This window comes from Jaculus jaculus, chromosome 3, assembly GCF_020740685.1.
Source record: "Jaculus jaculus isolate mJacJac1 chromosome 3, mJacJac1.mat.Y.cur, whole genome shotgun sequence".
In the NCBI taxonomy this organism is placed as follows: domain Eukaryota; kingdom Metazoa; phylum Chordata; class Mammalia; order Rodentia; family Dipodidae; genus Jaculus; species Jaculus jaculus.
This window is the reverse complement of record NC_059104.1, coordinates 157,146,028-157,170,609: the sequence shown is the minus strand read 5'-3', so window position 1 is coordinate 157,170,609 and position 24,582 is coordinate 157,146,028. Positions and strand designations below refer to the sequence as shown.

Sequence of the window (24,582 nt, the reverse complement as noted above, 5' to 3'; positions counted from 1 at the left end):
CTTGAAAAACAAAAACAAACAAAAACCCTTTCAATGCTTAGATTAATAACCAGTAATCCACAGCCAGGTGTGGTGGCGCACGCCTTTAATCCCAGTACTTGGGAGGCAGAGGTAGGAGGATCACTGTGAGATCGAGGCCACCCTGAGACTCCATAGTGAATTCCAAGTCAGCCGGGGCTACAGTGAGACCCTACCTCAGAAAACCAAAAAAAAAAAAAAAAAAAAAAGAGCCAGTAATCCAGTGGGATTTCTTTACCATAATGAATAATCTTGATACTAGTGTCTAGTAAATTAGATAACACTTCCTTTATTTTACTCATTGGTTTATGTTGCCCTAGGGCTGTACATATACTTCCTAAATTCTAATTCCTATTGGCTTGAGAAATGTTTAAGAGTCTCTAAGAAATCAGCACATTAATGAAGTTCTTAATATTACCTCTAAGGCACATGGTGAATTTGAAGATATCTAAGTAGGTGTAATGGACTGATGTTAGAACATAAATATAACAATGGATTAGGGCCTGGCTAGGCAAGACAGCTTTAGCTTTTTTGTTTGTTTGTTTTTGAAGTTTTATGTAAGTAATCCTTTAGTTCTCCTTTATTCCAGAACATTTCAGAAACATTTGTCCTACTTGTTACTTAAGAAGCCACTCTTTTTGGATTAAATTTAGTGTAAGCAAATGCAGTCTTTAGAACATTTTCCAGGTCAATGGAAGATCAAGGTTATTATTAACTCAAATGTATGTATTTCCTTGCCTGACCCAGGAAATTCTCCCCCACACCTATTCCTTTGATCACCATGGCTAGAATTTCCAGGGACAAAGGATGAAAAGGAGCCAGAGAAAAAGAGAAACAAAAATCAGTTTGTTTAAATTGCCAGGGGGATCTGCCTTTAGCCAAAGGAAGTCAAACCCAGAATATCCTATTCTACTTAATTAAGCTCATCTGTCTCCGGTTTAAGTGAGGAGAATACAATCTTCACATGTGTGTAGTATTGCGCAATCATTTCCACTTCCAGTCATTCCCAGCCTCTGATACCAGATTTGCAAATGGGTGAATAGGACAGAAAGTATCCTCTGGCCTCCTTACAGAGCGATCTGTCCCTTGGGGTGGGAAAATCCTGGGTAGGTCCTGTGCAACTATAAATTCATTTTTTGTTTGCATATGTGTATAGTATGCATGTGTGTACATGTGTGGGTGCATGTGCACAAGTGTGCAGATGGATGCCAGAGGTCAAGATCAAGTGACTTCCTCAATCATTCCTCATTTTGTTACTGTTGTTATTATTGAGATAAGGTCTCCTACTGACCCTGGAGTTCACCAATCCAGTTAGGCTAGCTAGTCAGCAAGCCCCAGGGATCCTCTTATTTCTGCCTCCTTACTGTTGGGGTTACGGTGCCTCTATGCTCAGCTTTTACATGGATACTGGGGATCCAAACTCAGGTCCTCATGCTTGTGAGACAAGCACTTTCCTGAGCCATCCCACATTCACTTTTTAAAATGTAAATCTCAACACGTCCCCTAAAAAATGTATAAGGCAATTTCCTCCGTGATTGAAATCCATATAACTTAGATAAAATAGATAAATAAATGATCCTTCTCTCCTCCACTTCTCTGTTTCACTGTTTCAGCAATGTGGGATCCAGGAACAACTTAACTTTTTCCATGTGACATTCATGTCAAATAATAGCTGAACCTCCTGTTTTTTGGAAGGGTTCCTCATGCCTTTAGATCTATTCCTGTCTCAATTCCCAAGTCACAGGACTAAACCATCCCTAACAAATCCTGGACTGCCCAGCTGGTCTGTCTGGAAAAGTGCCCATTTGTGAATCAGTGCTCTCAGCAAAAATGACACTTCTGCAGATAAGCCTGCAAGCTTTTACTTGTCAGAAAATGAAAAGAATGTGTTTTCATCTACTTTTGCATTTTTCACTTAAATACCAGAAACCTTAGTGGTAACTTTATAGTTACAGTGCTCTAATCTTCTCCAAAACCTGGATATTGTCATGGTTAAAAGGAGCCCCTGAGGTCCCCTAGTAATAATATCTTGATGTGGACATCCTAGCCCAAGAAAGGGTGGGGGATTTTAAGAAAGTCATTAGTTCTTAAAGCATGTCTCCCTGCATAGCAGCCTCAGCAACAACTGGGCCTTGTAACTATGGAAATTCTCTGCCCTCCTCCAAGACTTGTGGAAGGGCAATTTATCAAATCTAATACACACTAGTGCACACTAGAGACTGAGACACTTTACCTTCACCTGTTAGTGCCAGACAATCTGTGAACCAGGAGCCAGGTCCTTTGGCTTTCATAGTTCCTTTTGAGTTTGGCTTTTCTTGTAAAAAATATTATTTATTTATTATTTATGAGAGGGGGAATGGGTGTACTAGGGCTCCTTGATGCTACAGATGAAGTCCAGATGCATGTACCACTTTCTGGGTACTGGAAAATCAAGCCAGTCAGGCTGGCAGGTTTTGTAAGCAAACACCTTTAACCACTGAACCATCTTCCCAACCTCAGTTTGGCTTTTTTAGTTACGCCAAGTATGGGTTCATTTAAGCGCCCTCTGGAGAAAAAGAGTACATTATTGTAAACTTGTGAGTAGGAACTAGCGAGGAAAGTAGTCTTGGCCCATGTTTTCTTTTCCTCCCTCCATCCCTCTCTCCTTTCTTTCTTTCTTCCCTGTTCTCCACAGATTCCCTCCTTCACCTACTGCTCTAGTTCCTCTTCCTTCCCAGTTGGCATTTTTCTGTTCTATACAACTGGCTCTAAGATCTAAACCATAGCATCCTTTTTGTCTTCATTTTCTTTTCCTAACTAGAAAGTTCTTCCTCTATAGCTCTCCCACTCCCCAATATCTCAGTGCAAACTCCTAAAAATGACATCAGCCTGCTCAGATCATTATTTTTTATCCAGGCCACACCAGCTAACATGCTCACCCAAATCACTGGATATGATCTTTCTGTCAAGTCAATTGTTGACATCGAAGGCATGCACAGTTTTGCCATTACAAGGCAAGGGAGTCAGGAGAATGGCCATGCAGCATGGGAGAAGGTGACTGCTGTGTGGTGTTAGGAAGCAGTCTGGGATAAGAGGGGACTCATCCTGCCCCAAAAATCCTGTGAATAAGGCATGAGGGAAATTGGGAACTTAGCAATAAAGCTCAACAATTTGGTTTGCTGAGGCCTCAGTTGGAAATGAAAGTTTTGTTATACGATCCTGACCTAAGCTCCAAATGTACATTCAAGATGGGGGTGGCTTGAAAATTATGAGATGCAGGCTAGCACCTCCCTAAAAGCCATGGGAGACCCAAGCTGGAGGGAATGGCAGAGTTCACCCAGCTCATGTTCTCCTCTACCCCACTCCACTGAGGGTCCTCCTTGTGGGGTTACTGGTAATCATTGTGAAGTCATGAATGCACCAGTCAGTCACTGTGGGAAGGTTAATATCTCAGAGCACACCTTCCCATCCCATTGCTCTTGCATTCTTTCCCCCTCTTTCACAGTGTCACTGAGCTTTGGAGGGTGTGTTACAAGTCTCCTTTACTGAAGAGATCCTGGCAGTCTCTATTTTTTTTTTTTTTTTTTTGCTTTGATGAGTTTTGAGTCTCCTCAGTGCATCTCCATCATCCTCATTAAATGCATCCCAGATATATTTGTGTATGTGTGTGAGTGTGCATGCATCTGTGTGCACATCCATGTGGAAACCAGAGGGAGAGGTTGTGTATCTTCCTTGATTCATCTCCATCTTATGTTTGAGACACAGTCTCTCACTGGACCTGAAACTTATTGATTTGACCAGGTAAGCTAGTCACCAAGGCCCTGGGATTCTGCTTTCCCCATCTTCCTAGCTCTGGGATTATAAGTAAATCATTTTGGCTGACTTTTACGTGAATGCTGGGGATCCAAACTCATGTCCTCATGCTTCATAGAAAATACTGAACAAGCCATCTCCTCAGACCACTGTGTATATATTTGAGATAGGATCTCACACTCACACAAGCTAGCCTGGGACTTAATTTCTGTAGTTCCAGGCTGGCCTCAAACTCACAGCAATCCTCCTACTTCTGCCTCAAAGAGCTGGGATTAAACGTGTGTGTCACCATGCCTGTAAAATCCAGATTTTTTTTTCAGTTTTTTGATGTAGGGTCTCACTCTAGTCCAAGCTGATCTGGAATTCACTATATAGTCTCAGGGTGTCTTTGAACTCACAGCAATCCTCCTACCTCTGCCTCCCAAGTGCTGGGATTAAATGTGTGTGTCACCATGTCCAGCAAATCCAGATTTTTTGTTTGTTTGTTTTTTGAGGTAGGGTCTCACTCTAGTCCAGGCTGACCTGGAATTCACTATGTAGTCTTAGGATGGCCTTGAACTCAAAGCAATCCTCCTACCTCTGCCTCCCAAGTGCTGGGATTTAAGGTGTGCACCACCATGCCTGGGTCAAATCCAGATATTTTTAATTCTCAGTTCAATAGAAATCAATAGAAATTCATTTCTAAAATGAAAATACCACACCCATGAGGCCCTGATGAAACCATCATTGAACTTGAAGCAAACTATCAAAGAACCAACAATTGTTTCAATGAAATGGAAGAGTATCATCTTCTAGAGTGTTCAGCTTTTGACAGTAGGCTTAACTTGATTGAGGGAAACATTAGAACCCTCCAAAGAGATATGAATACATTGAAGGTAAGTCAAGAAATGGAAGACCTCAACAACTGGTTGATTAAGCTTAATGAAGACTTGATCAAATGCAAGAATGAACTACAGAAAACATCAAGCAAATCAGAACTTGAAACTTGAAATCTTATCTCAGAAAAATCTTATCTCACAAGAGATAGACATGATACAAAACAACACAAGAGAAACAAAAATCAAATAGAAATTATAAAAACCTCTCTAGAACCACTCACCAATAGAGTTACTCATGTGGAAGACAGAACTTCTGATCTGGAAGATAAGACAGAACAAATTGATAGGGAGGCCAAAAATTTTGCTGTTTTAAAAAAAATCAAGTGAACAGAATATGAGGGAACTGTGGGACACCCTAAAATGACCAAACATCTGGATCATGGGTATACCAGAAGAAGAGGAAATCCAGATCAGAAGCATACGGAACATACTGGCTTCCAACCCAAGCTACTGTACCCAGCAAAAGTATCCCTCATAAGAGATAGTGAAAGAAAAACTTTCCATGAAAAAAGTCAACTCTTTGATTATATGAACACAAAGCCAAACCTACAGAGAATACTAGATGGAATACTCCACACAGAACAGTAAAACAACCAATCTCAAGAGCCAACAAAAAGAAGCTCATACTAACCAAAATAAACCAGGCCCCAAACAGTACATAATACAAGAAAGCACCAAACCCCATAAAACACCTCATCATGGTAGGGATTAACTCAAACCTCACAGTAGTAACCTTAAATATTAACGGTTTTAACTCACCCATCAAAAGACACAGGTTATCAGGATGGATCAAAACACTGAATCCTTCTATCTGCTGTCTTCAAGAAACCCACCTCACCACTAAAGATAGACACCTCCTCAGGGTGAAAGGTTGTAAAATGATATTTGAAGGAAATGGAAATTAAAAAAACACAAGCAGTGTCACTATATTAGTATCTGGTAAAATAGACTTCAAACCAAAAGTAATCAAAAAGGACAAAGAAGAGCACATCTTACTCATAAAGGGAATGATCCAACAAGAGCACATCACAATCATAAATATATATCTGCCAAACATAGGGGCACCACAGTTTATAAAACCAAATCTACTTGCCAATAAAACAAAAACAAACACCAACACCATCATAGTCAGACACTTCAATATTCCACTATCATCAATAGACAGATCATCCAACAGAAAATCAAGGGAAATAATAGAGCTCAACAACATCTTAGATCAACTAGTCCTAAGGATATCTACAGAACTTTCCACCACAACACTCAACTCTACAGAATACACATTCTTCTCAGCAGCCCATGGGACCTTCTCCAAAATTGACCACACATTAAGGCATAAAGCATACCTTCAGATTATAATGCTTTAAAGCTATAAATTAACAACAAGAGACACATCAAGAACTCCTCTAGCTCCTGAAAACTAAATGACACACTTTTCAAGAATGAATGGGTCATGGATGAAATTGTAGCATTCCTAGAATTAAATGATAATGAAAACACAACCTACCAAAACTTATGGGACTCAATGAAGACAGTCATCAGGGGAAAATTCATAGCCCTAAATGCGTTCATTACAAAGACAGAGAGATCCCAAGTCAATAACCTGACTGTCTACCTAAAGGCGCTGGAAAACCAAGAAGAATCCAACCCAAAGAGCTCCAGACAGAAAGAAAGAATCAAGATTAGAGAAGAAATTAATGAATTAGAAACTAAGAAAACAAACAATTTTAAAAATTGATGAAATGAAGAGCTGGTTCTTTGAAAAAATAAACAAGATTGACAAGCCCCTGAACAAACTGGTCAATTAAAAAAAAAAAAAAGAGCGAGTTCTGAAAGTAACAAAATCTGAAATGAAAAAGGAGTAGTCACAACAGATATCAATGAAATTGGAAGAATCATCACGGCATACTTCCAAAACCTCTACTCCACAAAATTAAATAGTCTGAAGAAATGGATGAATTCCTACGCACATATCACCTACCAAAACTAAACTCAGAGCAGATTAATTTCCTAAACAAACCTATCATATCCATGGAGATTGAAAAAGTAATCAAAAACCTCCCCAAAAAGAAGAGTCCAGGACTGGATGGCTTCTTCGATGAATTCTATCAAGCCTTCATAGAAGAACTGAAACCATTTTTTTTTCAAACTATTCTGAATAATTGGAGACCAGCGAATCCTCTCTGATTCCTTTTATGAAGTTAGCATCACCCTAATACCAAAACCAGACAGAGATGCAACAAGGAAGGAAAGAAAAGTATAGGCCCATATCTCTAATGAACTTAGATGCAAAGATCCTGAATAAAATCCTTGAAAACCAAATTCAACAACACTTCAAGATTATTATCCACCTTGATTAAGTAGGCTTCATCCCAGGGATGGTTTAACATATAGAAATTGGTCAACATAATACACCACATGAATAATCTCAATCATAAGAACCACATGATCATCTCAATTGATGCAGAGAAAGCCTTTGACAAAATACAACACCACTTCATGATCAATATACTTGAATGAATAGGCATGGAGGGTTTATATTTCAATACAATAAAGGCTATATATAAAGCTCCTACAGCCCAAACAGTACTTAATGGGGAAAAACTCAAGGAGTTCCTGCTGAGAACAAGCAGGGAACAAGACAGGGGTGTTCACTCTCACCATGGCTCTTTAACATAGTATTAGAAGTACTAGCCCAAGCAATAAGACAGGAGAAAGAAATAAAAGGGGCCGAGCATGGTGGCACACACCTTTAATCCCAGCACTCAGGAGGCAGAGGTAGGAGGATTGCCATGAGTTTAAGGCCACCCTGAGATGACAGAGTTAATTCCAGGTCAGCCTGGACCAGAGTGAGACCCTACCTCGAAAAACCAAAAAAATAAAATAAAATAAAAATAAAAGGGATTCAAATTGGAAAGGAAGAAGCCAAGATGGCTCTATTTGCAGATGACATGACCCTATATATAAGTGACCTGAAAGTCTCCATCTCAAAACTTCTAAAGGTGATAAATTTCTTCAGCAAAGTGGTAGGATACAAAATCAATGCACAAAATCAGTAGCTTTTCTATATGCAAAGGATAAATATACAGAGAAAGAAATCAGTGAGGCTGTCCCATTTTCAATAGCAACAACAAAAAAATTTAAATACCAGGGAATAACACTAAAAAGGATGTGAAAGAACTATATAACAAAAACATAGAAACATTCAAGAAAGAAATAGAAGAGGACTTGAGAAGCTGAAAATACCTCCCATGCTCCTGGATAGGTAGAATTAATATTGTGAAAATGGCAATACTACAAAAAGCAATATACAGATTTAATGCAATACTAATAAAAATACTAGCATCATTGTTCACAGAGATTGAAAAAATGATCTCAAAATTCACATGGAAGCTGGGCATGGTGGCGCACACCTTTAATCCCAGCACTCGGGAAGCAGAGGTAGGAGAATCGCCGTGAGTTCGAGGCCACCCTGAGACTCCATAGTGAATTCCAGGTTAGCCTGGGCTAGAGTGAGACCCTACCTCGAAAAACCAAAAAAAAAAAAAAAAAAAGAAAAAGAAAAAATAATTCACATAGAATGGCAGAAGGCCTTGGCTATCCAAACATATCCTCAGCAAAAGAAATACTTCTGGTTCCTATCACCATACCTGATCTGAAGGTATATTACAAAGTCACAGTGACAAAAACAGCATGGTACTGGAATAAAATAGACACATAGACCAATGGAATAGAATTGAAGACCCAGACCTTAGTGCAAGCAACTATAGCTGATTGATCTTTGACAAAGGTGCCAATAATATAGACTGGAAAAAGACAGCATCTTCAACAAATGGTGTTGGACAAATTGGATGACCATATGGAGAAAAATGAAATTAGCTCCACTCATTTTGCTATACATAAAATTCAAGTCCAAATTGATTAAAGACCTCAAGATAAGAGCTGGAACTCTTCAATTACTGAAAGAGGAAAAAAAAAAAAAAAAAAAAGGAGTCCCTCTCCACAACATAGGACTGGAAAAAGACTTCTTGAATAAAACTCTAGTGGCCAAGGAAATTAAACAAGCACTTGACCAATGGGATCTCATGAAGCTAAAAAGCTTTTGCACAGACAAACATAAGCAGAGCCAATAAACTACCCACTGAATGGGAGAAAATCTTTGCCAGCTATACCACTGACAGAAACCTAATATCTAGAATCTATGAAGAACTCAAAAAACTAAACAATAAAAAGCCTAACAACCCACTCCAAAAGTGGGGCATAGAACTACATAGGGAGTTCTCAGAGGAAGAATTACAAATGGTAACACACACTTAAGAAAATGTTCAACATCACTAACCATTAGGGAAATGTAAATTAAAACAACTATGAGATTCCACTTTACCCCAGTAAGGATAGCAAACATTAAAAAATCAAATGAAAACAAATGTTGGTGAGGCTGTGGAGAAATAGGAACACTCATTCACTGTTGGTGGGAATGTATGCTTGTACAAGCACTCTGGAAATCAATATGGAGACTTCTGAAAAGGATGAATATAGAGTTGCCAACAGACCCTGTTATTCCCTTACTGGGCATTTACTCTAAAAGCTCCACATCTCAATTCAGAGATATTTACTGAATCATGTTTATTGCTGCTCAATTCATAATAGCTAAAAACTGGAATCAACCCAGGTGCCCATCATTGGATGAATGGATAAACAAGATATGGTATATCTACATGATGGAGTTCTACTCAGCAGTAAGAAAAAAATGACACATTGAAATTTGTAGAAAAGTGGTCAAAATTGGAACAGATCATTCTACGTGAACTCACACAATCACAGAAAGACAACCATCGCATGATCTCACTCATCTGCACTTCTTAACCTGGATCAGCTCAAGTTGCTGACATAACTGAGTAGCATCTTGAGGCTTGGGCAATAGGGAGGGCAGGGCTTGGGGAAGGGAAAGGGGGGAGGACACAAAACTGAACTCAAATTGAACTGGTACCATAGAATCCTATATTCTGGAAGTCAGACTAAAAGGTGGAACCCTCAAGAGAACCTTAGAGGGAGCATCAAATCAAAGGTCCCTGGATAGAGTGAGATGAAACTTAACCTCAAGTTTCTCCTGTTTCCTTTTCTTCTCTAGCTTTTTCTTTTTTCTTTTCTCTTGGTAATGGCCTGTAATTCCCTGTCCCAAGATGGCATCTACATCTACAATGAGCTGTTGATCAGAGAAACCTAGTAGATGTCCCAAAACAAACAAGGCAGACTTATGTCAGAGCACTTGATTACTCACCAGAGGTTAATGGTAAGATCCTATTGCTGAATATACCACACATTTTCCACACAGACCATGGAGAGAGATCCGGTTGGGATCTGGAGGAGAGCCAGTCCCCAGACAATTAGCCCATGTAGTGCTGGAAGACGCTACATGAGCTACCAGGGAAAAGTGGCCAACATCTGCCCTAACAACTCAAAGTCTAAGTGACTCAGAAGCAAACAACCCAACATGATGCTCATATAAGTGCAAAGTGGCACATGGACATGGTGAGTAACAAACTGTTCTTGGATTGGCTAACAGATCTGCTCAGTGGAAAGGAAAACATATCTGAACCTGGGAAACAAGTCAGAAACATATCCAGATAAAAATTCTGCTTTCCATTGTCAAGCTCCCACTAACCTTAGACTATAAGAGGGTCTAAACCATTTTAATTCTGTCTAAATTAATAATGGTTATTCCATTTAACTGGTGATGACTTCATTCTCTGTTGGAGAATCCGATTCTCTTTTTCAGATGAGAGCTGGACCTGAGGAGTAAATGACCCAGCGCACTCCACCCTGGCCCCAATTGAAACCACAGAGGAACTGGGGAAATAGGCAAGAATGCTGCATGCTCAGATAAGCTGATATCAGCACAAGGGGTGACAGTGATAGATGCACTCAACACCTACCAAATCAGAGATCCAGAGCTCCTAAGTGCCCATCACTGAAGCAGACTTAAACTGCTCCCAGCATGGCTCATGGAATTTTGCAGAAGAGGGAGCAGAAAGATTGGTAGAGCCACAAGTTCAGACATTTTGCACAGAGGCATCGCCTCTCCCCACCCCCATAATGCATGACTCACAATCCCCATGGGGTTGACCTGCACCCCCAGTGTGGAAGGCCTCTTCATAAAAGGGGCAGGGAGAGAAAGAATGGCACCAAAATGTGTTGTTTACACACAAAATATGTCCATATCTAATAATAATAATAATAATAATAAAGAAAAGAATTGAGAATTGCTGCTCTGACATGGAGATTTCACAGGCTAATCTTAGCCATATAATATGACCATGGCTCACCCCAAAGTCTCATTTATTTTTTATTTTTAAAATATTTTCTATTCATTTCTTTATGAGACAGAGAGAGAGAGAGAGAGAGAGAGAGAGAGAGAGAGAGAATGGGCATGCCAGGGCCAGACATATGCAACACCACCTTGTGAATCTGGCTTTACATGGGTACTGGAGAATCAAACCTGAGTCCTTAGGCTTCACAGGCAAGTGCCGTAACCATTAAACCATCTCTCCAGCCCCTCAAGGTCTCATTTCTAATTAGAATTCTGTTTATTGGATTATACATTGTTAGAACTGGAAGGGATCATAGTAGGTATGATCCTAGCCCTACCTCTCTTATGGAAACTAACGAGTACAGTGGCTTGCTTTATGGTTCATCATCAGGAAGGGGGTTACATGTGCAGAACCCAGACCTCTGGACTCCTAATCAAATGCTCTTTCCATAACAGCCAAGATTAAGGGCTAGGAGGGTCAGACCCAAGTGCAGACCTCACATTTGTCCACCTTGAGGGAGTCCTTCCAGCAGCACAGCTGAAACGGTTTGCAGAGGAGTCTGGGTGGAAATGGATGAGGAATAGTCTTGGCAAAGGGATCAGTGCTTTAGTGCCCTGAGGGTACAGATGAGGTGGGCTATGACAATGCTAATGTTTTCTGTCTGCCTCCTGATTGTGCTAGGAGTGTGTGTGTGTGTGTGTGTGTGTGTGTGTGTGTTTATTGACAATTGGGTTTAAATTCAGATGTGATGTATTCAAAGATTGTGCTGAGAATCAAGCATCTTCCCATTTGCTAAATTTTCTGTTTTCCATAGTTGCTTTGGTTAAGATGTCAGCACCGATTTTTCTTATGTATGGTTTGAAATGGGTTACAGTGAGCATTTAGGAAGCAGAAACATTTGGATTTGTGTCCCAAGGGGTCTCTTTTCATGAGTGCATGCACAGTGGCCATAGCGGAAGTGTTTGGAGATAAAAATGTGCCCATGTAAGAGAATGAGGCAGGAAGCAGGGTGGATGATCATTCAGGAGACTTATTTTTATAAGGTGGGGACTGAGGTGAGGGAGAAAAGATGTATAAGTAATGCCTTTTGAGTTTATGAGGAATTTTACAATCGACAGCATGTGTGCATGCACAGAGCTCCTGTGACCTTCACAACAGCCCCCATCCATTTCTGTGACACAAGCTAAGGAAGTGGAGTAGCCAGGTGCAGAGGACACATAGGTGTTAATGGGGTAGCTAAGAATTCCTTGTGGACTCCAGCCATATTGCGCTGACCCTCCTGTGTGTTTGTGTGCGTCCACATAACCTCTCATGCAGAGGCCCATCATGCAAAGGAGTTTATAAGAAAGAAAGAGTGCAAGTGTCTATTTCTGGTGCCTCATGTTTACTAGGTCCTCAAGAAAATGGACTTAAACTTCAGGAAAAGCACAAGGAATTGACTCTGAGTCAGCTATAATGTCTTAGACAAGAAGTCTTGGTTTTCTTCTCAGAAAAATAGCAATTGCCTTGTTGGGTTGTTGTAGGGCTCCGACATCATGTGCCCCTGGGGCTCATCAGAAGCACTGTGAGCATTCAATAAATGACAGCTGTTACTATCCTGCATTTACATGACGCTGGCCTGGGTGCAGAAGCACACCTACATACATATCTACAAGGACAGCAGCTTGGCTCAGGGCCAAGGGATGCTGACTTTGTCCAAATCCAAATAAATCTTCAGGTATTTCCCACAGAGCCTGCAATTCCTATTCTTCTCTTTCATCTACTATTTATGTCCTTGTTGATGCTTGCTAAAGGGTTTTCTAGTTAATCAGTTAATATAGGGCCTGATTCAGACAACAGAGCCCAGTGATATTTTCTAGAACTGAGATGCACTCAGTGGGTTTGTGGTTTACATTCTTAGATAGGATGACTGAGCTAGATGACAGATCCTGAGCATGGTGGGTCAGGCAGCTCACAGCTGTGCACAGCACCTCCCAGGGCCTCCTTTATATATGGAATCATGTACTCCTCACAGGTGGCCAAGGGCATAGACATTGTTCTCATTTCCCATAAGGGAGACTGAAGGGGATGTAAGTTAATTGTCAAAGTCATCAGGAGCCGAACTTTAAAGCCAAGGTTTCTGCACATTAAAATCTGAGCTCTTTCCACTATTCACAACTCAAAACTGTGACATATTCTCCTGAGTAAACCTCTGGGAAGGTTCCTTAGTCCTGTTTGGTTTTTTTTTTTTCCTTTTAATTTATTTATTTGAGAGTGACAGGAAGACAGAGAGAGAAACAGGCAGAAACAGGAGAGAGAGAAAAAGAATGGGCAAGCCAGGGCCTCCAGCCACTGCAAATAAACTCCAGATGCATGCACCACCTTGTGCAACTGGCTTATATGGGTTTGGGGAATCGAGTCTTGAACCAGGGTCCTTAGGCTTCACAGGCAAGTGCTTAACCACTAAGCAATCTCTCCAACCCCTCCTCAGTCCTTTCTAACCAGGCCAAATAGTGGACTTCATTCTCTGTCCAATTGACAATTAATTAATTAACCCAATTAAAAACAACAAAACCCTACTTTGTATATCTGATCACCTTGAAATATTATCATTCTGACCTTCCTCAGTGACAACATTGTCAAGTCAGTATAGCCATCACCCCTGGTTGTGGATGTCTCCTCTTAGAAACTTCTCATCCACTATCTCCTCCCCTGCTTCTTATTGTCTCCACTTGTCTTCTTCAAGTTGAGTGCAGTGTGTTCCCTCATGGCAAGACTACACTGTAGTGTCTATACCTGTGGGCATGCCTGTCCCTGTTTGAATGAAGCCTGCCTCACTCTCTTTAATGGGAATCATGACTAATGTTTCCAGGTTGGACTTCACATTAACACTTGAATTGCTATGTCCACAAATGTGTGCCTATTGTTTTTATTTGGAGTCTAAGGGGACGAGGAAAGTAAAGACAGGGCTGGTGGGAGGAGGTGCCTGGGGGGAAAACATTCATAGACACTGGGAACCATGTTAGCTTCCTCTTCACACCCCTCTTCGGGCTTGAGACCTCTCCTGGCCTCAGCTCACCTCAGCCTCACCTCTGGCTTTCACTTCTTCTAAGTATCATTCAGAGAGCATCCCTGCAAACCAGGTTCATGGACCCCCATGCAGAGGGTGTGCTGATGACCCTCAGGTACTTTGAGGTACCCTGGTATTTCCTTCCAAGTTGTGAGGCATTGCGGAGCTCAGGCGTGTTGTGTTGGAGGCTCAGTTTTAGTATCAGCTGGACCTAATTAGCTTTGGTGGGGGAGGCAGACCCCTTTCACAGAGGACTCCATTGTTCCCAGCAACCTGGCAGGAATGTTTATCATTTCAGAAACCGAGAAGGCCTGGCTCTTGGCCTTGTGGTTGGCTGTCCTCTCTTCAGTTGTTAATCCACAAAGCCATCCCAGGCAGGACTCAGGAGGGGCTCAGGGGTAGGGCAGAGCCCAAAGTATTCTTTACCTCAGGAGCAAGGCAGGTGTGAAATGAACACCTGGAAAGAGGCCAGATGAAAACCTAGAGCAACAACTCAGAATGTCACATGTCAAATAACTTAATTGGGTCGTCGTCTGAAGAAGGATTAGTGAGAAAGAAACATTTGGGAAGTCTGTATTGGCTGTGAGGGGCTAATCGAAGAAGATGGTCAGTCTGCCTGAGCCTGCCTCAGACCTGGCTGGATCAATTCTCCTGGGAGAGGCCTGAAAACCGCATCTAGAAATCTATACCGTCAACTCTTTAGCAGTGGAACCTTCCTGGAGCTGCAGTGGCCTGCCGTTCTAAATGCCCACCATATGTGCACGGTCCTGGGCTATAAAGGCAGTGTGGTGAGCATAGTGTAGTGGTTACCTGTCCACATTTCTGTTGAGTGTATGTAGGTTGAGTCCTAGCTTTGGTAGTCTCAAGCTATGTGATTCTGGGCAATTTACTTCTTTGTGTTTCAGTTTCCCTATCTGCAACTGTGATGAAAGTGGTTATGTCCTGGGGAAGAGGTGATAACTGAATGAGATGTGTAAAGGACTTAGGATAGGATTTAACCTTCACAGGTATGTCTTTGTCTTGCCCCAGCTCATCATGAGGTTTCTTGCTTGTGCTGTTGTGTATCTGTTTCCCACACTGCAGCACCTTCTCCATCCATACCCGGAAGTGACGAGGTTCTCCGGGCATAAGTGGTATCAGGGTCCCACCTGGAACTCCACTTGGCTGCCACCTCCTTGTCCATTGCCAACCCCTTGGAGAACCACAAGTGGGGCCTGGACCAGAGGCTGAAACACCTGCCCATGAATTAGACCCTCTTGACCATGGGACTTCCTCTTTGTTGGGCAGAGGCCCTTGCCCATTCTTTCTAGTGCTATTACCCTCTTGTTTCACCACCATGGGGTTCCAGAAGTCATACATTCGAATAAAGGGGAGGAGTGTCCACATTTTTTGTCATCTTCCATGGTCTGGCTCAAATGAACAAAAGACATCACAGATTCATGATTACATGTTCCCTTTATAACACATGATTTATAAAACTGATTTATAGCTGGGTGTGGTGGTGCACCTTTAATCCCAGCACTATCCCAGCACTCAGGAGGCAGAAGTAGGAGGATCGTTGTGAGTTCATGGCCATCTTGAGACTACATAGTGAATTCCAGGTTAGCCTGAGCTAGAGTGAGACCCTACCTTGAAAAACCAAAAAGAAAAAAAATAAATAAATAAAAATAAATAAATAACTGCTTTATAACTGGGCATAGTGGCACACTTCTATAACCGGCACACTTGGAAGATGGAGGCAGGAGGTATCAAGAGATCATGGCCAGCTTTGGCTATATAGTGTTTGAGGCCAACCTGGACTACATGAGACTTTTACTCAAAAAACCAAAATAAGCCAAGACAAAACTGATATATAAAATCTATATAAATGTAAACTACAAATCTGTGCATGGTACACTGTGTTTAGGTATCATAACAGAGGCCGATGCTTGCTGACTGATAATGTTCCGTTACAGGTAACAAATCTAGGCCATTCTTTTTTGTTGTTGTTAGTGCTAGAACTATGCATTTCATTTAATTTCTCTTGAAGCAAGCCCAACAGACTGGCCGTTTCTTTGTGCAAGAAAGCAAGTGAGCAACAGAGAGAAAGAGAATTGGCATGCCAGGGCCTCCAGCCACTGTAATTGAACCCCAGACTTGTGTGCGACCTTCTGTACATGTGCAACCTTGTATGCGTGCATCACCTTGTGGGTATGGCTTATGTGGGATCTGAAGAGTTGAACATGGGCCCTTAGGTTTTGTAGGCAAGTGCCTTAACTGCTAAACTATCTTTCTAGCCCTAGTATTTATACTTATCAGATGTCTTGCACTGAGAACCTTTGAAAATCCTCTTTTTCCACTTTAAATATATACAAATACATATATTGAGGCAGGGGATATGGCTCACTGGGTAAGTGCTTGCCATGCGAGCTTGAGAATCTGAGTTTGATCCCCAGCACCTACTTAAAATGCCAGTGTGGTGGTGTGCACCTGTAATCCAAGCCCTGGAGCCAGCAGGATCCCCAGAGCTTGCTCCCTTGCAGGTCTGGTTGAATCAGTAAGTGAGAGACCCTGTCTTGGAAAGTAAGATGGACTCTTCAAGGATTAAGGAGCCACACAGAAGGGGTGGAAAAATATAAAGCAAGAGGGCTGAGAACTGCCGTCTTCTAGATATGACATGACTATACTCATGATTGCCCAGAAGCTGTGGCATGAAAGTAGGATGGGGAGTAATTGGAAATAAGTGTGTTAGTGGAAGAAGAAGGTAAGAAAGGGTAATTGGGAATAAGATCAAAATTCATATATACATGTATGAAAATGTCAGAACTGGAAAAACATTAAAAGTAGGAAATTACTATTAGCTATAAAAACATGAGTTTAAACTAAGGATTTAGTTAAGTATAAGTACTAAGTTACAGATTCAGAGCAGTTCTTTGTTTCCTCTTTATTTGTAAGCAGAGAGATACAGAGAAAGGAAGAGAGAGAGAGGGAGAAAGGATGAATGTGTATGCCAGGGCCTCTAGCCACTGCAAGTGAACTTCAGATGCATGTGCCACCTTGTGCATCTGGTTTTATGTAGGTACTGGGGAATCAAACCCAGGTTGTTAAGCTTTGCAGGCAAGTGTCTCAACCTCTGGGCCATCTCTCCAGCCCCAGAACAGCTCTTTTAAGGGGAAAAATTTTAATACATATTCACATATGAACACATGTGAGAACTTAATAAAAGCTGCCATTCATTGATACAGTGAAAAATACAAAGTAAGGTGGAGAGTGATCCACAAAGATACCTGAGGTTGGCCTCTGGCTCCTACTTGCACATGCACATGCACACACGTGTGTCCACATGAATATGCACACATGTCACATACAAATAGAAAAATAAAATGACATGTATGCATATGTGCTGAACTCAACATGTAAGCAAAACTAACTCCTTTCTTTAGAAAACTCCCCTCAAGGGCTGGGAGTTGGCTTAGTCGTTTAGGAACACTTGTCTCACAAATGTGAGGGTCTGACAAATGTCCGAGTTTGATTCCCACATAAACAGCTGAGGGTGGCTATGCAGGTCTGTAACCCCAGTTTTGTGGGGAGCAGAGCCCAGAATCAGTGGGGTTGGTGAAAACACTAGGTCTGGATTCAGAGACAGAGGCTCTATATCAAGGAAGCACCCAAGTTGAACAATAGAGGAAGACACCAGATGGTCTCCTCTGACGTCCACATGTGTGCATGGGACATAGACATCTGCACACACATGTGCATACACACACACTCCACTCCCCTCAAATTCCATAATAAAATGTCAAATTTTTTTAAATGTCAATTTTTTGACAAATAAAATGACATTTTATGTGGAATTTAAGTCAAACTCAGATGAAAGTATACTAGTTCTTTGAGGCACCACCCCCCCACCAAAGAAATGTGCTTGGCATCCAACAAGCCATAACTTAATGCCCTAAATCACCAGGAGGAACTTTGGAGATAAACAGAAGTGGAGGTGTATGGGGGGTAGATAACATGAGAATAATGGGAACCCCACTCCTGGGCCAACTCTGAGCGACATACTGAGCATTTATCATCTGTATGTGGAGAAGTTTCTGTATTCCCTTTGTAACTTCTTACTCATATTTCTGAATACAGGGTTATTTTTCTGAACAAGTGCTTAAAATCAAATGCCTCCTTCCAAGCCACTGAGCCAAGAGGAGTTACCTTCTGAGCTGTCGAGAAGTAAGAGCAGCGGAAACAGTTCCTAGCCTTCCGTGGGGCAGCCCCACCCCGCCCGACGGATGCTCACCGAGGCCGGCGGAAGGTCAGTCCATAGTGCTGACAGGCCAGCCCCACAGTAGGGGTGTACACAATGGGCATAAACTTCTCCACGTCTGAAGTCAGCACCCGATAGAAGAGCTTCTCGTTGCGGTCTTGGAGCGTCATGAGAATGATGTACCTGGGAAAGGAAGAGTTAAGGAGCAAGCTGATCCTAGGAGCATGGTTCGGCCACCTGGCAGCCTCTGGAGGAATCACTGTGAAGAGAGGACGGATGGAGGCCTTGTAGGGAGGAATGAAGTGCCAGGGCTCCCACCTCTGCGTATTCAAGGGCAAATTGCCCTTCTGCTCCAGTGGGGAGGGTCCACATCTTTGCAATGGTAAGAGTGTGACTGCCTTAAGGTCATAATTATTATACATCGTGTAGAAAGAGTGTTCTAGCTTACATTTCCCCATTGAAAACTTCCAGTGACTTGTGAGGCAGGCACTACAGTTCTTGCTTTTTCACAGACAAGGGTTACTAGTGCGCCCAAGGTTTCATAGCAAAGTAGAGATTTGAACCTGGGCAGTGTGTCTTCAGAATCTGTTCCCTCAACCACTGCAAGATGGTTATGTGACTCGAGTGAAAGTAGAGTAATAATAATGTTCTACATGGAATAGGGTCAGGGAAAATATGAGTGCTGTATGAAGTAGCCATTTCTACTGCCCTGTTTCCTATTCCAAGCGGAGTGTACCAGTGATTGAATAGCTGCTTATCTCAGGAGGACTGTTCCAAAACCAACCTTTTCTTTCTTTCTTTCTTTTTTTTTTTTTTTTCCAGATAGGGTCTCACTCTAGCCCAGGTTGACCTGGAATTCACTATGGAGTCTCAGGGTGGCCTAAAACTCATGGCAATCCTCCTATCTCTGCCTCCCGGGTGCTGGGATTAAAGGCGTGTGCCACCACGCCTGGCTTTTTTTTTCTTTTCTTTTTTCTTTCTTTCTTTCTTTCTTTTTTTTTTTTTTGGTGTTCCCTGCAGTCTGAAATCACCAAGCCAGGAAAGAGTCTCCACTCATGTTCCCTCAAAGGCAAGAACAGTGTTTAACGCTCCCTGTGGACAACCCCACAGCCTCTGGGAGAGAACACCCAGGGGCTGAAATTCACACTGAAGCGTGGCTGCTGAACTGCAGTCTTTTGCACAACACTTTGGGAGAGAGTGTGTGGGTTATTGAGGCCCTGCCTGGAGCTGAGAGGGGAAAAGAGCCCCCCTGTAGTGGGATATCTTTGGGTATGGTGATAGTGTCCAGCCCTACAACTGACCTCCTGGACCTCAGCCTCCTCACCACCAAAGGCACTTGTCCAGAATGAAACATTATGTTCTTAATAATGCTTTAGGAAGGGAGGATTTACGCTCAGAAGTAGTCACCATCTGAACTCATTGGCAATGTAGGGCATTCTCTTACCATGTAGCCATTTATGCATATTTCTCCCCAATTCTACATTCTGCTCATTCCTCCCAAACACTTAGCTATGGGGAGCCTTCCTAACGTTTCCTCCAGGCACCCGCTGAGGTGAGGGTCTTTGGGGCAATGCGTGTGTCGGGAGCAAGCCCTCTTGAGCTCGCAGCACTGGGTGTACTCATCTCTCCCAGATCCCGGAGGGTCATTCTAGGCAAATAAGTGATGCTCACTGGGATGGAAAGAACTGGAAAGGGAAGGATTTGGGATTGTTTGTATGTGTATGTGTATGTGTATGTGTATGAGTGAGTGTTTGAGTGTGTGTGCAGGTGTGTGTGTGTGTGTGTGTGTGTGTGTGTGTGTAGGCAGAGGTTGACATTGGTTGTCTGTCTTTTGCCGCCTTATTTATTGACAGTCTCTCACTAGAACCCAGAGTGCTCTGATTGGGCTAGGCTAACTAGCCAGCTTGCCTGGGGGATCTACATGTCTCAGCTCCCCAGCACTAGGATCATAAGTACCACCACCACATTCCTAGCATTTACATAGGTTCTGGAATCTGAACTCAGGCCCTCATACTTGCATGACAAGAACTTTAATGACAGCCATATCCCCAGCCCCAGATTTGAATTTTGAATCTAATTTCACATCCCAGTCCTTCAAGAATATTTCTGTTGTGCCTCTGTTATAACAAGTCTTTGCCCTGGGAGACCACCCCTCTTTCGGACATAGAGGGGTCTGACATCTCTCAGGACAAAGAAAACCCCCTGTGGGCCACGGGGCAGGACAGCCCAAGGATCACACACAGACAATCTACTTCAGGCACTGACTTGTCCAGGTCACTCTGCTGCTTCTCATAGTACCGCATGATCCGGAGGAGCTGGACATCCTGGCTCAGGAAGCAGGGAGGGATCAGGCCATGGATTCCAAGCTGCATCCTTTCCTCCAGTGTAAAGGCCATGCCCTGAGGAGAAAGGAACACACACCTAAGTGTAGGAAGACAAGGAACAAAGGTTGCTTTTGTAAGCAGGCAAAAGACAGTGTAGAAAGGGCCTGGACTCCAAACCCCCACTTCTGCCATTGAAGACAGGACAGGCAGGTGGTGGGGGGTAGGGGAGGGGAGGGGAGGAAATCTCGTGCCAGAAAATGAGGAAAACAGGTACCTCATCTGAATTTGCTTCTGTTTTAAGTTTATGTAGTGCATATATGAACATGCGTGGTGCAGGCATATGTGCTCATGTGTGCACAGATATAGCACCCCATGTGCACATTTGAGGGGCCCAGAGTAGAATGTTGGGTGTTCTTCTCTGTCATACTTCCTCCTCATTTCCTTGAGATAGGGTTACTCATGAAAGCTGGAGCTCTCTGTTTTGTGGCTAGACTGGCTGACCAGTGTGCCCAGAGGTCCTCCTGTCTCTACCCCCCCAGTGCTGGAGTTCCAGGCGTGTGCAGCCATGCCTGGCTTTTTATTGTGCTGGGGATGGAATTCAAGTTCTTCTGCTTCTGCAGCAAGTGCTCTTACCCACTGATCCATCTCCTCAGCTTTAAATTTATTTATTTTCTTAAAATATTTTTATTCGAGCTGGGCGTGGTGGCACATGCCTTTAATCCCAGCACTCGGGAGGCAGAGGGAGGATTACCATGCGTTTGAGAGACAGTGAGAGGGAGAAAGAAAGAGAGACGGGGAGAGAGAACAATAGAAGGAGAGAATATATGTGTACCAGGATCTCTTGCCATTGCAAACAAATTTCAGATGTATGAACCACTTTGTGCGTCTGACATTACATAGGTACTGGGGAATCGAACCCAGGCCATCAGGCTTTGCAAGCAAGCACCATTAACCACTGAGAAATCTCTTCTGCCCCTACATTTATTTTTAAGAAGTTAAATATTTACAGAAAAACTGAGACTGTAGAATGGCATTCTCATGTATGTCTCTCCCCCATTTCCTTGATTAGTTTCTTTACATTAGTGTGGCACATTCATTAGGGTTGATGGTTAAATAGTGACTCACTATTATAACTCAAGCTGATGGTTTATTCAGATTTCCTTCCTTTTTTTTTAACCACGTGTGTATGTTCCAGGACCTCATCAAGGGTGCCACGCTTCTTAGTCATCGTTTCCTTGGGCTTGCCACGGCTCTGTCAGTTCTCACACATCTCTTGTTTTTGATGACCGGGATAGTTTAGAGGATGGTAGTTTGTACAATACTCCTCTGCTGGAATTTGTCCAGTGTTTCTCATAATTGGACCAGGGGTGTGGATTTTCCAGGGGAAGTCCACAGACGTGAAGCTTATTGTCGTTGTTGAGATGGATCCTGGCCACCTGGCCAAGCTAGTCCTGGTGGGGGCCGCTAAAATAGTGACTTCTGCTTTGGAGTTTTTCCGCCATGCAAATTTGTCTTTGTCAGACTTTATTTATATTAGAAATAGATTCATGAGTGCTTGTTGTATCCTTTTGTTCCATGCAACAACAATTAAAAAAAATAAAACTCAATCTAAAAGTCAGCAAGGGACTTAAATAGACATTTCCCTAAAGAAAATACACACATGGTTAATGGCATAAAAAAAAGGTTGCTTAAGCTGGGCATGGTGGCACACGCCTTTAATCCCAGGAGGCAGAGGTAGGAGGATCTCTGAGAGTTCGAGGCCACCCTGAGACTACATAGTGAATTCCAAGTCAGCCTGAGCCAGAGTGAGACCCTAACTCGAAAAACCAAAAAAAAAAAAAAAGTTGCTTAACGTTGTCATTTGTGAAAGAAATGTGAGCCACAAGTTACCACTTTAACCAATAAGTACTTTTGCTAATAAAACTTCACCATGGTCATCTTAGACCAAGATTTTATCAAAGGTTGTATTCTTCCCACTTGTCACTTGCCCCTAGGGCCTTCAAGGAACCATTGAGAGAAAGGGTTGGCAAGGGAAGCACAGAGGGAAAAAAAAGAGTGAGAGAAATAGAGGGAAGAGTGAATAAAAGTTAGAGTCATTGGCTGCTACTAATTTCTTCTTTGCCCTTGGTTTATGAGTTCAGGATCTCAGACACTGGGCTTCTTTCGAATTTTTGTAAAGTCATAATAATTTAGCCTCTGGATATCTTGAAGAACTATTGCCCCTCCTAGAAGAACTATTGGAGCTGTGTGAAAGGTCAGAAAGGAGGTCCTACCCTGTCTGTAAGGTTGACTCACAAGAGACTTCTCATGAGTACTCCACACATAACATTCTAAAGTAGTTCTCCTTCAAAACCCAATGTTACCAGTTCATATATCTGCAAAGCCAGTAGCTTTGCAAGCAGGAAGCTACATATTGCATCCCAGATCCTTTTGCAGGAAGCCACTGGTCTGGCCACTGGGAACTTTCTCCCAACACCATTAGGTGGCTGTTTATTGTCTTGGGAAAGACTATGGTTGCCCCTTCTTGGCCACAAGAATCCTGGGGAGCCCAGATATTTCATGATGACATCATCTTTGTTAATGACCACCATGGCTTTTAATAACAGCCTGCTTCTGTCTACAAGCCCAAGTGTTTCTCTTGGCTGACTTCCAGCAACTTCTTTCGTATTTGAGGACAAAGAATGACTACTTAGCCTCTGGTAATTTGGAGGATTTAAAGAAATTATTTCTAGAAGCTTTTCATGCTGAAACTAATATTAAGATAAGCCAGATTTATAAATTCACAAAAGGCATGCAATTTAGCTACACCATGGCTCTAAAGTAATATCCAAGTAGCATTTCCCTCTCTCTTTTTCTCTCTCTTTTGTGGAAGTACTGGAGATTGGACCCAGGCCCCATGTATGCCAGGGAAGCACTCTATCACTAAACTATATCCCCAGCCTTCTATTTACCTTTTATTTTGAGATAAGCTCTAAGTTGTCCAAGCTTGCCTGAAACTCAACTGTAGCCCAGGCTGGCCTTGAACTTGCAATCCTCCCACAGCCTCCTGAGTAGCTGGAACTACAGACCTGTGCCACCCTGCTTGGCTTAAGATAGGAACTTTTAAGGCTATTCACTATGGCAGAGATGAAAAATATTAGAACTTGTATTTATCAGGAAAATAAATATATATATATATATTTTTTCTGGAGGTAGGGTCTCATTCTAGCCCAGACTGACCTGGACTTCACTATGTAGTCTCAGGGTGGCCTCACACTCATGGCGATCTTCCTACCTCTGCCTCCTGAGTGCTGGGATTAAAGGTGTGTACCACCACACCTGGCTAGAAAATAAATAATTTTTAAATTGGCACTCCAGCTCTTGGTATATGTGTCAAAAGTCACAAACTCCAGCAGAGGTTCTACAGTAAGACCAGGACACACAGCATGGAGGAGTCAGTAGTGGAGCACGTATCTATTATTACCACACTGAGACATTTTTTTGTGTGTGTGCATCTGTGTGCCCAGTGAATAGAGTCACAGATTATATTATCTGGTTTTACAAAAACTTTCAAAATAGGACAAATGGCCTTTGAAAAATGACTGACCCATAATTAAATTTCCACCTCCCTACCCAAGTGGTAATTTTTAGCTAGGGCCCACTGGTGGGTTCCTCCCACTTGTTATTAGTTAGAGATGTTTCAACCGATGCAGAGCTACTGCTCTGACCCCTTCTCCCAGGCCCTTGGGCATCCTCACTTGCTCTCGCTTCTCCCAACTAGCCCCAGGGCTTCCTCAACACTCAGTAACCACTGGACTGTCTGGTTAAGTAAGTAAGAGGCCTCTGGATCCTGCTTAACACTAAGGGCCTGTGGCCATTCTGACTGGTCAGTAGTGGTGCTATACCAGTTTTAATATTTTACTTTCTACTCTTGACTTTTCCCATCTTACTGTCTTCCCTCTGTACCAGCCTCTAAACTCTGCCTGTGTGCAAGACT

General features: G+C 42.5%; 1 protein-coding gene across 4 annotated transcripts in view; it reads right to left on the bottom strand.

Moving 5' to 3' along the window:
• The window catches only part of Me3 (malic enzyme 3), a 193,905-nt gene that overhangs the window by 96,365 nt on the left and 72,958 nt on the right, over positions 1-24,582 (bottom strand). For all 4 annotated transcript variants that reach the window (XM_045144838.1, XM_045144837.1, XM_045144840.1 and 1 more), the window contains 2 exons: positions 20,548-20,681; positions 18,316-18,465 (listed from right to left, as the gene is read on the bottom strand). In XM_045144838.1, the coding sequence (XP_045000773.1) occupies positions 18,316-18,465; positions 20,548-20,681 (284 nt within the window). The remainder of the gene's footprint in view (positions 1-18,315; positions 18,466-20,547; positions 20,682-24,582) is intronic.